Source organism: Aristolochia californica, unplaced genomic scaffold (assembly GCF_029961685.1).
Source record: "Aristolochia californica isolate CCGP_79_NKW_82.1479 unplaced genomic scaffold, dmAriCali1.0.hap1 SCAF_7, whole genome shotgun sequence".
Classification (NCBI taxonomy): Eukaryota; Viridiplantae; Streptophyta; class Magnoliopsida; order Piperales; family Aristolochiaceae; genus Aristolochia; species Aristolochia californica.
Genome location: NW_027182268.1, coordinates 39,154,197 through 39,169,185, shown reverse-complemented (window position 1 = coordinate 39,169,185; position 14,989 = coordinate 39,154,197). Strand labels below are relative to the sequence as shown.

The 14,989-nt window shown below is 39.8% G+C and overlaps 1 protein-coding gene and 1 pseudogene across 1 annotated transcript; both read right to left on the bottom strand.

The window, feature by feature from the left end:
* Positions 1 to 1,797: 1,797 nt before the first annotated feature.
* Positions 1,798 to 5,657, bottom strand: LOC137937552 (heptahelical transmembrane protein 1-like). Its single transcript, XM_068782619.1, has 4 exons — positions 5,359 to 5,657; positions 5,126 to 5,218; positions 2,725 to 2,782; positions 1,798 to 2,633 (listed from the first exon to the last, which is right to left on the bottom strand). The coding sequence occupies exons 1-4, from the start codon at positions 5,622 to 5,624 to the stop codon at positions 1,947 to 1,949; spliced, it is 1,104 nt and encodes a 367-aa protein (XP_068638720.1). The 5' UTR covers positions 5,625 to 5,657; the 3' UTR covers positions 1,798 to 1,946.
* A 3,377-nt stretch (positions 5,658 to 9,034) lies between these two features.
* Positions 9,035 to 14,760, bottom strand: LOC137937445 (probable sucrose-phosphate synthase 1; annotated as a pseudogene).
* Positions 14,761 to 14,989: the final 229 nt, after the last annotated feature.

The window sequence follows — 14,989 nt, the reverse complement described above, 5'->3', positions numbered from 1 at the left end:
CAAAATGACATGCAGTAACTCGATGTGTGGTTGCATCCCAACCAAACCCACTAGTGTTGAGACAAGTCGTTACTGTTTGGTAAGTTTTCATCCATGATCTTGTTCGATTCTTGAGCTGCTCAACAGTTTTTTTATGAGCTGTGTTTTCATTGAACCTATTGACACAGTCCAAATACACTTCATGCTTCCAAACCCCATTGGGCATCCTGTTCCCCATATTGACTTGCTCAACTAAGAGATCGAATATTTTTTTGTCATCATCGAAGGTCCAAATCTCATATGATCGAGGGGTTTGTGGTCTTCTTCCAGCCATTTATAATCTAAATCCAGGATGGTCATCATGGAAATTTTTTTTATCAGACAACCATTACCAGTCGTAGTAACTCAGGACACACAGAAACACAACCAATAAATAACAAAATACCAAGTGGTGGACATTTATAACTCCAAAATTTCCTCACCACATGGCAAATGCATTCCATAGCACTTCAAACATATTCAACAACATTCTAAAACATTTCAAAATCAATCCAACTAATTTCATTGTAGATTACTAGAACAATGCAAACACTAACTCATTGAGTCCAAATTCACCCAACACCCCTGGTAGAGCCCCATATGGCTTCGCAATCACTAAACCCTTAACTCGAACTAAACCCCCTAAAACCTAACCGAGAACCCTAACAATTAAAATAAGCCCCAAACCCTAAACCCTAAACCTTAAAACCCCTAAAAGCCCCAAACACTAAACCCTAAGCACTTAAAACACGATCACCCCAAAAACCGAGAACCCTATTTAAAAAAAAAAAACATAAACCCTAATTCCAGACCTAAAGACTATACCTTAAAATCCTCAAAGTCCCAAACCCCAACTCTAATCCCGAAATTAAACCCTATCAACACGAATTTAAACCCTAAATCCCATAAACCCTAACCCTAAATGCCACAATTAGGCCACAATCAAGATAAATTACGCACAAAAATTAAAATTAACTTAAATACAACACTAAATTAGTTGGAAAAAAATTTAGGGTTTCGGCTTACCTTCTGAAATTTGGGGGAAACCACCGCCGAATGGGGAAATGTAAGCCCAATGGAAGAAACCGATGCCTAACTATCGAAAATCTAAGAAGATCGAAGAAAATCGAAGGATATCGAAACCGGAATAGGTTAAATCAAAGGAAATTGGGGGAGGAGGAAAGATAAGAGCCAGAACGAGAAGGGAGAGGGAGGCCGAGAGTGAGAAGAGATGGAGGCCTAGAGGGAAAAGAGAGAGGGAGACGAGAGAGGGAGAAGGAAGAGAAAGGCCGAGAGAGAAAGAGACGAGAGAGGGAGATGGGGCGAAAATGAGATATGACAAGAGAAAGTAGAGGATGCAGAGAAAGCAGAGGGAGCAGAGAACGCAGATGAGAGCCAGCAGAGAGGCCGAGCGAGAAAGAGATGAGAGAGGGAGATGGGGCGAAAATGAGATATGACAAGAGAAAGTAGAGGATGCAGAGAAAGCAGAGGGAGCAGAGAACACAGATGAGAGCCAGCAGAGAGGCCGAGCGAGAGGAGAGGAGAAGAGGAAATGAGACGGATTTTTCGTTTCGTGGGGGGGCATAAGCGGCGCCATCATTCTTGGTAAGTGAATGATTCGAAAAAAAGGGCGGAATCAGTTTTCCGTCGTTTTTGCCGAGATGAAACGTGTTATCTTGGTTCAATTCAAATCATTCTGCACTACCGCCTTATTTGTGATGACCTAGGTAATGTGGGGGGAATTCATTCCACTTCATTGTGGACTAACCCCCCCCTTATTGTTCAAATTTCAAACAATCAGGTTATGTTCAAATTTCAAACAATCAGGTTATCCTTCGTGTCAGTCTAACTCAACTTCTTTACAAAAAATTGGTCGTGATATATATTTTCTTTCTTTTCTTATATACCAGGAAGCAGGGAATGATCCGTCACTGTTCACAACCGACCGTGTCGCGCCACTTCAGAACGAAGAGCGTTGCGCCGTAATGAACCAGGGCTCCGAGGATTACGAACACATGGAAGATCTGGTGACTGTGGCCGGCGAGATCGAAGAACCCCGGCTTCCATTTCTCCGGCACGCGGCTCACGTAGAACATGGTTCCCGTCAGGTAGGACAGCGCCGTGGCCGCCTCGTAGAGGAGGGTCACGGTCACGTTTAGGTTGGGCTCCGCCCAGTTGACGACGAGGGTGTGGACGGCCGGGAGGATTCCCGATAACCCCATGGCGATGAAGAGCATAACGCGGAAGTTACGGAAGGCGCCGCTGCCGAAGGCTGGGGAGAGGAGGGTGACGATGGTGAAGGCGCCGAAGGAGGTGATGCCGGCGAGGTAGAGGAATTGCCATTGTGGGTCGCACTGGAAGATGTAGTAGATGGGTGGGAAGTAGGAGGCGACGATCATAACGGCGATTCCCGAGAAGTCGACTCTCAGTAAGAACGTGTTCAAGCAGCGAGAGTGACATGAGAGGAGGTGGCAGATGCTGCTGGAGAGGAGGCAGAACATGGAGCCTCCCAGGAAGACGAAGAAGGGCCAGCGGGATGCGCTGCATGTTGCAGATGACAACGTGCTTTCTGAAGACATCTTCGTGTTTTCTAGGTTGATTATAGTGGCTGTTTCCTGAAAGTTAAAGCCCTTTTAATGGATCAAAATCAAGCGAATGCTTCAAAAATAGCCGAAGACTCAAAGCAACCGATCAAGTTCAACCAACCGGGAAGAAATCGAGATTGTTATCTGATGCATTCACAACTGCGGCCATTGCAAATGACCTGCAATACAAGAGCAAGAAGAACAAACAATATTAATCTTACTTTCAACGGAGAAGTAGCGTATCAATTTCAGAATAAAACCCATCAAACGAATTAAGAGGAAAATCATCAGGCCGCTGAAGTTTGGAAAAATTCATGGGAACTCAGGATTATTCTTATCAATATATCTTGGGAATTTTACCAAAATACCGATTTAAAAAAACTTATTTATGAAAACAACTACAATTCCAACTTATTTGCAAAACTACCGAACTTTGACCGGTCCACTATACATGTGGACAGTCAAAGGCGACACGTAAGCTTTGACTGCTTACGCGTCGCTACGTCATTAGTGCGATACTGTAGATTAACACATCGTCTGCCACATCAGTATAGTTGACACGTATTGTGCCACGTCATTACATGATAAAACTTTGAATAAATTTAAAAAAAATTAAATACACTTTTTATTACCTTATATCTAAAATAATAAATTATTAAAAAATTAATAAACAATTAAAAAATTAACTCTTACTTATTTAACACCATTTAATATCAATTAAAATATTTATTAATTAAAAAAATTCGTTACACTTTTTATTTCTTCATATTTTAAAAAATAAAATAAAATAAGTAAATTAATTAGATTTAAAATATTTATAAATTAAAAAAATACAAAAAGTTATTTTGAGTTTAAAAATACAATTTATTTATATACTTTTTATCACCTTATTTACAAAATAATAATATTTACACATTTTAAATATTTATAAATAGAAAAAATTTAACTCTTACCCATTTATTATGGATTTAAAATATTTATAAATTAAAAAAATCTTACTCTTAAGTCTTATCCATATATTATCAATTTAAAATATTTAAAATTTTAAAAAATATATAAAAAAATTTATTTTAGAGTTTAAAATACAATTTATTTGTATACTTTTTATCACCTTATTTACAAAATAATAATATTTAGAAATTTAAAATATTTATAAATAGAAGTAATCTAACTCTTACCCATTTACTATGGATTTAAAATATTTATAAATAGAAATTTTTTTACTTTTAAGTCTAACCCATATATTATCCATTTAAAATATTTATAAATAAAAAAAATTTACTCTTAAGTCATACTCATATATTATCCATTTAAAATATTTATAAATTAAAAAAATATACAAAAAAGTTGTTTTAGTGTTTAAAAATATAATTTATTTGTATACTTTTTATCACCTTATTTAAAAAATAATAAATTATTAAAAAATATATTATTTAATTAAAAATCTTACAAAACTTTACAATAATTTTAATTTGGCAGAAATTTCATTAACTTAAAATCAGAAATTAAATAGTAAATCACAAAAAAATCAATACAGTAATTAAACACCTAAATTCAAATCAATATTATAATTAAATATAATAATTAGATTCAATTAACCAAAACCCTAAAAAATCACCCTCCTAAATCGGCTTCTGAATTTCAAATTCGGCTCTAGAGGGTGAGTAGAGATTCGGTTTTGAGAGAACGGGCGGCGAGAGGATGAACAGAGGAAACGGAGAAGAAGAACCAGAGATGAGGTTGAGACGAAGAGAGAGCGGTTGAGAGGGTGGCGTCGAGGGCGAGGCCAAGTGGCGGCAGTAGGGGAGCGGTCGTGGCCTAGCGGCGGCAACAGGGAGCGGTCGTGGCCAAGCGGTGGCAGCAGCAGGAGCAAGGGCAAGAGGAGAGGAGAGGAGAAAGACCGAGGAAGAAACATTAAAATGAAAAAAATAAAACGAAGGGCATATGGAGTGAGCTGATGTGGCAAAAGATGACGAGGCAATGACGGAAATTGATAATGATGTGTTGAATGACACATGTGTAAAATAATGATGTGGCAGCCTATGTGTTCAACTACCATACTGCACCGGTGTTGACACGTAAGCGGTCAAAGCTTACGTGTCACCTTTGACTGTCCACATATACAGTGCACCGGTCAAAATTTGGTAGTTTTGCAAATAAGTTGGAATCCTCGTTGTTTTCATAAATAAATTTTTTTAAATTAGTATTTTGGTAAAATTCTCTTCGAGAACACTTTTTTTTTTTTTTTTTTTACGGGCCATAGAACAACCACGGCGGGTACAGTAAAAGAAGAAATTAATTCTGGAAAAGACAACCCATCTGAAAGATCCACCCCAACCACAACATTTTGAGTGGATGTACTCAAAAACGCTCAAGGACAGTTACATAGACAAGGAGTGGACATGGAGAGACTCCCATAAATGAAGCAGCTGAACACTGTAGGATACACTCTGGCGTTCAGTATTTGGTACCAGATGCCAGTTGGTAAACGATGAGAAGATAAGGTGAGAAACGCAACAAACCTGGCGAAGTTGTTGAGAAGATTTGCCACTCTAGGAACTTGATTCAGATGCACCATCGTCAGTCCCACGAACAAGAAAAATCCAATCAAATGCCTATATCAATGAAACGGAAAAGAGCAAAACCAAACGTGAGACGCCGATCAATATCAATGCCAGGAAGATCAAACTCTAAGCAGAAGTTTGATGGAGAGAGAAGAGTTAGATAAATTATTGCGGTGAAAAATCTTACTCACGTCCATATGTTGAGCGTCTCGTTATGCCACCGGAAAGCGCTCAAAAACGCTTCTTTCAGAGGCCAGCCGGCTCTGTAATGCCTCAGTATGAATTCATTATCCTTCATATAATCCGGCAATTCCGCATAAGAGATCAAACCCCATTTTTTCTTCTGGATGGTCTCAGCGTCATTCATTTCTTTCAGCTTCTGCGCATCAGGATCAACCGCTACCATGTGTATCCGCCTTCGTTTCCAGAGAAAACGCTTGCCTGTGTTAGTTTTCATTGTCCGGTAGCAAAACCGGTTGTGGCGATCTTCCTATATATAGCAGCGAAGAGCAGAAGAAGCAGACAATGAAAATGGGTTTTTCATCATTTAAATCTAACAATTACAAGGAAATAACGCTATGGCTGTTATTGGTTGATCATTTAATACAACCTCCACGCATCAATCCATCAGCCACCCTCGCAACGGCTTCATTTATACAAAACTCTCCCCTCATTCAGAAGCAGGTGGCGAATTTTTAAAGCAAAGTTGTGAGAAAAACGATGATAGAAAGTGGGAAACCTCATCAAAGGCATCAAATTTTCAAAGAAAAAAAAAGGCATCAGAGATCGTTAATGAATGGAATCTTGTTTCAGAACGTAATCTCTTTTTTTTTTTCTTTTTTTTCGACTTGGAGAAACATCGTTCTATTTACTGCTATCAACATTGACTTATCAATGGAGGATCAAAATTTCAGAATTGCTTTATTTATTCATTACTGTCTTCGGTAAGCAAACGCAAGATTTAACGTTGTGGGCATCAAGTGGGGAGAGTATGAAGTGCTGGCGACAACCTCTTTAAGGAATCATTTCCAAATGGGTGGGTGTGGATCATTTCAAAATGGGTAGAGAGTTAATGGCACATGCAACTTCCTTGAGGCGTGGCCAAGAGAGAAGGAGAGAGGAAGAACTGACTTTCTCTCTCTAGAAATGGGGCCCAGCGTTGGTTGGAGGAAAGGACAGAAAATGAAGTGTGATTTATTGTGAATTTGGGAAGGATCTCTTCATCCAGTGAATGTTAACTCGTTACAATTTGAGGAAATCTTGTTTGTCATGGTTTTGTTAGAAAACCATCACTATATCAACCGTCCAATCATGATCAACGACTATCTTAACGGTCCGACAATGACTATCTTAACCGTCCTTCATGATCGGATAATTGAGATAACAATTTTATATGTTTTGTGTCAAATGATTTTTCGTATTAGATCACCCATCATCAATGGTTTTGATATGTCAAGATCAATCAAGAGTGACAGGGAAATACATGACTAGGGAACTGGAGTTGCTGCACTTTGGCTATCGGATGAACCTCTTAAGAACAATACATAAATAAACTATAGAGCTAAGAACTAAAGAAAGAACCACAAGAAAAAATAAAGGATGCAACGATCAAGCACCTTTCAGAGAGGGAAAACTCCACTTCCTAGCCCTTAGTAATGTCAAATTTGCATTAGAACCTTCAGTTCGCATCAAGTTGGGGCTATCAAAGGGGACAACATCCTCTAATGCATAGCTTCTATTAGAATGAATTTGGCTCAGTATAGAACTGGGACAAATGCCACCAGAAATTACAGTTTTGTGGATCCCTCCAAGCAATCCTTCATAATCACTATCCCCACTTTCACCCACAAAAACAACCACATTTGACAACTCCACACCCCAAGGCACATATAAATACCTAAAAAATATCAACCATTCAGAAAAAATATAAAAAAATATAAGGTAGTCTTAACAACTTGGTAACGGGAGAGACGACCCTCTACCCCGCATCGTCCGACAATGAGCGCGACAGCCCCGTCTCCGGCGAGAAAATCAGCGCCGGTGATCCAAATGAATCGTCCCGTCTCCAGCGAAAAAAAGGGCGCCGGTGAGCCACCGGAAACTCGCCGCGCGACAGCCAAACGCTGTCGGTTACGGGAGAGACGACCCAGCAAATTTTTTTATTTTTGAGGGACCACCAAAATCGGTGGCCCGAAAAAACAAAAATTGTGTTGAGTGACCTTCGCTATCATGTAATCCAACGGAGAGCGTATTGAGCAGTTGGAGGGTGGGCTTGGTGAAGTGCAGGATGGGTTACACAGGATAGAGTTCGGCATAACCGAAAGGCTTCGTCATGGGGAAGAAACTCTCAACTGACTCTCCGATGTTTTGCTTGCAACCCAGGAGAACCCCATCCACAGTCACCATTGCCGAGAAGGAAACGAAGGGGGAGGGCTGGTGGTGTCTTTCCAAAACAGAAAAATTTGAATTTCCTCGATTTTCAGGAGATGATCCTACGAAGTGGTTCAATCCTGTGAACCAAAATTTTGAGTTCCAGAATACTTCTGAAGCCCAAAAAGTTTCTTTGGCCTCGTAACATTTGGAAGGAGAGGTCAAGCAATGGTAACAATGGATTCGCAGGACATTCCAGGAAGAATGATGCATTCTCTCGTGGACACATTTTACAGACGAACTCTGGGTTCGCTTTTGGTCATCAGAGTATGAAGATTTTGATGAAGCTCTTTCCAGAGTTAGTCAGGTCGGATCCCTTTGTGAGTACCAAAAAGAGTTCGAGAAGTTAGGCAATTGAGTTCATGGTTAGCAACAAAAGGCTCTCATTGGTACTTTCATGGGAGGATTGAAACCAGAGATTGCTGAAGGAATTCGAATGTTAAAGCACAAAACATTGAAAGAAACCATCAGTTTAGCAAGAATGAAGGATGATCAACTTGCTAGATAGAGGAGGCCGGCACCACCAACGCAAGCTCCCCTAGCTCTTCCCCCTTACTAATCGAGCAGAACCACCAATTCCTGCAATTTCCAGTTCGACGACTTAGTTGGGAAGAAATGCAGCGGAAACGTGCCCAAAACTTATATTTCAATTGTAACGACCATTGGTTTGCAGGACACAAATGTCAGGGGCCACGGATATTCATGTTGGAGGGTTACAAGGATAGCGGTGACTTGTCATGCGACAATGTCACAGAAGAACAACCAACTGAAGAAAATCCAACTGGTCGAAGAGCGCTTAGTGCAATGGAAGCACTTCCAGCTGAGGAGACAATGTGGGAGCCAACAAAGCAGCTACAGGAGATGTTTACGAATTTGGGCCTTGAGGACAAGGTTCCATTCGACGGGGAGGTATTGTTAGGTCACGTCGTCGTTCAGAGAGAGGCCATAAGCCAAATCCCAAATATTAGGGATAAAGTTGGGACGTGAAGCGGGACCAAGGGATTGGGTCGTGGCAGTCGAGAGTCTTAAGGCAAAGAACGGATCTTCAGGGGTTACGAGTTTACCATCATTTGGTTACGAGTTTACCGTTTATTTCTATACCTTTTTTAAAGCAGGTAGACATTATCAATGAGGAAGAAAAGAAATTATCGTTGTATAAATTGTGGTCTTCTCTTACCCGAGAGCAACTATCCCTGAGGTTTGACATCAGAAGAGAGTGTACTTCAGCTATAGTCAATGATGTGGCCAACATTCTTCTCTGAGAGTACAACCTCAAAAACCTTTTTAATGGTTTCATGAATATCATTATAAGGAATATATGTTTCCTCCTTGAAAATGAGAATTTACTAAGGTTGCTGCTTGGCTCCCGTTTGTCACCAGATCCTTCTTTGTGCGTGGACTTTAATTAACGTTTTGAGTAATTAAGCATATTACTTTCTAACTTGCTCTTTCTGCCATCAACAGGAGATTTTCTGTGTTTTCTTCACCTTTTTCTCCATCTAACGAAAGCTTCAAATTCAAGGAAATGTCCTGAATATCCCTTAAAGAATCTCCAGGAGAATCAGATTCAGATTCTTCACTCACATCTTCAGTTTTTCGCCACTGGGGCTGCCTTGGTTTGCAAGTATTGTTCAGGCCATCAAAAAAGATGAATAATTTTTAGCCCATTTTTTACGACATTTTGCCCAAAGCTGCTTTGTCAGCCACAAGCTTCAGAAGGGCATCTGCAATGGCTTGCTGATCATGAGGATCAACAAGCAAACCCTTGTCAAGAACCTGGAGAAGGGTGGTTAAAAGTCCAGTTGCATTGGAAAAAAAATTCAGATATTTGAGAGGACCTCCATTTTTTGTTGCAACTATTGGTAAACCATGGGTTGTCGCCTGGTCACGAAGAAAGCATAACACGGGTGGTAAAACAATGGGAGTTTCATAAAAAAGAATATAGGTTGACAGATGGGCACCTCCATTAAAGTTAGGCCAAATGGTTCTATAAATGCTGGATTAATAAAAACACTATGCAGGTTCGCCTCATGGTGAGACTACGTCCTGTCTTCCGCAGCTGTAATAATTCACTATGATGATGAAATAGTTTATAAGAGAAATCGCACATACTCAAGTGGTTTTCTCTAACCTCTCTCTCCCGTAACTCATGATTCTCGATATTAACCCTAATAGCGGCACCCCCAAATATAAAGAAAAAATTAGGGTAACTAAAATACAAGTGTGAAATCACTAAACTACCATTAATGAATCAACAATCAAGGCGTTAATTAGACTCCACAACTTAACAATGTGTACATTGGAAGACTTCATCAAGAAGCTGAGACCAAGAGACACTTCAAACAATCATACGGATATTTAGAAAGATGGAAAACATGATCAGTATGATCTTTTCTGAAAGAAAACTATTTTCTCTGATCTAAGAACCTGTATTTCCTCCGATGACCCATCACTAACTCAATATAAACCATACCTTTGTTCTTGCTGCCAGAGGATAGATATCAGGAACATCGGACTGCTTGTGATGTTTTGGATATGCGACTTGACCATACAGATCACATTTACAGTAATAATTTTTGTCCTCATCCAGATGAACAAATAGTTTTCCCAAGCTTTTTCCCTTTTGAACAATGGAGGCATACAAGGTTAGCAAGATTCCTCAATGGTCGACATTCTCCAAATGCTTTAAGCAGAGTTGTAATATTCTTTTTCGGGTCTGGACGAGCAAGTGCTAGGATCATTGGCTTGCGAGGGTTGGTGAGGAAACGCATAATCTGTCAGGTATTAAGGATTGCCAAATAAAGATGGTAACCAAACTAAAGCCATTAAGGGACTGTTGAGGCTTTACCAACATGTAGAAAACTACATAAGGAAGTTAGAAAAACCTCAGCCCAGATGGGTCGGTCCGGAGAAGCTGGGGTTTCCTCTTTTCCATCAACATCACCATCCAGCTCGCCTTCACGGTGTTCAACAACATTGTTGAATTCCATTTCAGGAGGAATTATCTGCAACACAGCAAGATTCGATTCAAAGGCTAGAAATCCATGGTCAACTGAGAAATGAAAGAGAAAGCAAAGAGTTAAAAAAAGAAAAGAAAAAAACGGAAGAAGAGCAGGGGCCATCAATATTTACATGTAAGCCTTAAACATGAATTTCTAATAACAATATGAAATTCATTATAAATTAAACGGAAGATAAATCGTACCTCCATCCATACGCTTCAAATTCATTCTCTCTGTTTTCTGTTCGTGTTCGGTGCTTCCGATCTCCGAGCACTCACGGCGATGGCTCAACTGAAGGGGCTTGAGTGACGAGACAGGGGACCGAAAAACACATCTTAACTGAAGCCAACCTCCCATCAAGGTTATTCATGGCTTCGTGTTACCGACGGAGTTGTAACTTCCGGAAGTTGCAATTGCCAAAAGTTTGAGACCACGTTAATGAGAAAACCGTTTCTCATAAAAACGGTTAACATTCTCCCACTTGGTCCAAACTTCTAATATAATCTTAAACCCATCGATAATCTGAATTTAAATAATAAATACATGAATCATGGCGATAGGTCCTCTAATGACAAGTATTATCTTCTATGTATTATAATGTATGTATTACTTATACTTTATGAATAAACCTTATGTTTACTCTTGGTCCAACACAGATGAATTTTCTTAAAATTAAAGTGCACATAAATATGAGAAAAAACATCACATTAATTAAAAATTTCACTGAAATAACATTGTTCATACAATGAAAAAATTTACATAATGGAACCAAGTCCCATATTCACAACATGATCCTTGAATTTAAACGGTGGCATGCCCTTAGTCAAAGGATCTGCGATCATTAAGTCAGTGCTGACGTGCTCAATGACCACTTTCTTTTTTTTAACACGTTCTCTTACGGCCAAATACTTTATGTCGATGTGTTTACTTCGACTTCCACTTTTGTTGTTCTTGGCCATAAAAACAGTAGCTGAATTATTGCAATATATTCTTAACTAGAATCCATAATTCTAAGCCCATAAATGAAACTCTTAAGCCATACACCATGTGAAGTAGCCTCAAAACAGGAAACTAACTCGGCTTCCATAGTCGACGTGGCGTTCAAAGTCTGTTTGGCACTCCTCCATGATATTGCTCCACTAGCTAACAAGAAAATGTATCCTGATGTTGATATGCGGGAATCAACACAGCCAGCAAAGTTAGAATCTGAGTAACCAATGACTTCTAAATTGTCCGTACGCCTAGACATCAACATGTAGTCTTTTGTTCCTTGAAGGTACCTCATAACTTTCTTTGCAGCTCTCCAGTGGTCTAACCCGGGATTACTCTGATATCGCCCCCAACATCCCAACAACAAATGCAATATTAGGTCTTATGCAGACTTGAACATACATTAGGCTTCCGATAGTAGAAGTATATGGAATGTCTTTCATTTGTTCCCTTTCAAGGTCGTTCTTCGGGCATTGGTTTAAATTAAACCTATCACCCTTCACAATGGGAGCTACACCTGGTGAACAACTCTTCATCTGAAATCTCTCTAACACTATATTAATACAGGTTTCTTGAGACAGACCTCAGATACCTCGAAATCTGTCTCTATGAATCTTAATGCCAATGACATAAGATGCCTCACCCATATCCTTCATATCAAAATTGTTAGAGAGAAATTGTTTCACCTCATGTAGAAAACCTTTATCATTGGTTGCTAGCAAAATGTTATCCACATATAAAACAAGAAAATAGATTTTACTCCCACTGACCTTCTATTGATCCATAATGTTTTCTACAAACCCGAATGAAGAAATTACGTTATGGAATTTCAAATACCATTGGTGGGATGCTTGTTTTAATCCATATATTGACTTTTTTAACTTGCAAACCAATTGGTCACTATCACTAGAGGGGAATCCTTAAGGTTGTTTTTTGTAAACCTCCTCCTCTAGATCTCCATTGAGAAATGTCGTTTTCACATCCATTTGTTACAACTCTAAGTCAAAATGGGTTACTAATGCCAAAATCATGCGCAAGGAATCTTTCTTAGATACAGGAGAAAAAGTTTCCTTATAATCGATTCCTTCTTTCTGAGTGAATCCTTTAGCAACGAGCCTTGCCTTGTATCGCTCAATGTTACCTAATGAGTCTTTCTTTGTTTTAAAGACCCATTTACATCTAATGACTTTAAATCCACTAGGCAACTCAACAAGATCCCAGACTCCATTACTCTTCATAGAATTCACCTCTTCCTTCATGGTATTGTACCATAATTCTGATTCTTTGCAACTCATGGCTTCTGAAAAATACATGGGGTCATTTGTGGTTCCAATGTCAGATTCTTGCAGATACACAATATAATCATCAGGAATTGCTGATCTCCTGAGTCTAGTAAATCTTCTTAATGTGGAACCATCATTTTCTTGAGAATTAAGTGGTTCAACTAGTTGTTCAAAAGTACTTGGCAACTCTTGAAGAACTTGATCTACTGGAATGTTGTCAGCAATTTGTGGAACTTCAATAATTGGTTGTTCAACACCAGTTTGTACTTGAGGGGTGCTGTGAACAATAACCAATTTATTAGTTGAGGTGAAAAGTTGAGATTTTGAATAATCCTTCTCAAAAACTATGTTCCGAGTTGGATTCCTCTCACTGATCAAGTCATTTTCAAGAAATTTTGCATTTCTTGATTTTTTTTTTCGAGTCAACCCGACCTAAGTCATGGTTGCCGAGTTGGAACCGCGAGTTGAAGAAAACTCGTCCCGAGCCAAGTCGATGGTATTTACAAAAAAACCTTATGAATTTAATTTCATATTTCTGCGCGTTGGAGGTCGTCTTCAACCTCCAGCCGCGCGCAGAAGAAAAGTTCGTCGGCATTCTTTCAAGTCGTCGACTCCAGAAAACATGTCGGAATTGTCGCCGGCGTCGGCGCTCACAGGCGTCACGAGAGAGCCACCGACAGTCCCGTACCGAGAGCAGACAAAGACTGTCGACACCAGATGTTTTATACAATGTCGACGCCGGCAAACCGTGCGGAATGGTCGTCGGCGTCGGTGCTGCGTCGTTCTCCAATGCTTTTTGCCGATGCATGAGCCCCGACTCCCACAAACGGGAAGCGCACAGAATTTGTTTTAAAAAACAAAAACAGAGCCGAAAACAGAAACAGAGATTCTCGGAATCAAAACGCTGGATCAGAGGTCTGCTCTGATACCAACTGTAAGCCTTAAACATGAATTTCTAATAACAATATGAAATTCATTATAAATTAAATGGAAGATAAATTGTACCTCCATCCATACGCTTCAAATTCCTTTTCTCTATTTTCTATTCGTGTTCGGCGCTTCTGATCTTCGAGCACTCACGGCGATGGCTCAACTGAAAGGGCTTGAGTGATGAGACAGGGGACCGAAAAACACATCTTAACTGAAGCCAACTTCCCATCAAGGTTATTCATGGCTTCGTGTTACCGAGGGAGTTGCAACTGCCAGAAGTTTGAGACCACGTTAATGAGAAAACCGTTTCTCATAAAAACGGTTAACATTATAACCATTCGAGGCAAGAAACGACCATAACAGCTCACATTATGCTTGATTCTGGCATGGAGTTTTCTCTCAATTATCACATCAAACCCATCATACAGTCTCCATTGCTCCTCAATCTCTTGACGAGTACTCGTGATAACTATTTCAGATGAATCAAGAGCCAGTTCCTCTGCTTCAATCCTACGCATAATCTTGTATGTGGCATTTATTTCTTCTCTTGATTGCCTTCGTTGTGTCTTCTTGTTCTCAATCTGACTCACAAAGACTAATGAGTCGATGTGAAGCAACACCAAACCTAGACTTCAGTTATAACCACATCACCTGTTTTTTCTTACGGGCCAAATGCCAAATCCTCCAGCACATATTCTGTCTGGTATTATTCTCCTGCAGGCTCCTCGTCGCCTGCGCCAGAATTTAGATCCCCAAATACATAACCAACCATAAAACAAATAACAAATCACCATATTGAAATCAAAATATGGGAGAGTATCAGATCAGTTACTCGAACCCAGGAGCGATGAAGGTCCGTCTCATTGAACCCGGTGATAACCTCTTCGACGAAATAAGTGGTCGGACTGAACCTCCCTCTCTCCCTCAGCAACAAAGACGACGCCTTCGTCCCGTCCATCCATGGACCATGTCAAGGATCGCCTCCAGGTAGCTATTGATCCAGTCGTTACCCGCCATTGGCGTCCACAAGAGAGAAAAGGACAGATGTTTCCAGTGAGGGAAAGGAAGAGTATTTCTATCTTTCTTCTAGCAGAACTGAAAGTCTTGAAGACGCAAGAAGAAGCATGTCGACAAGCTCAAAAGTAGGGGAACATGCCCATTAACGGCAAATCCGGCAAGTCTTTTCA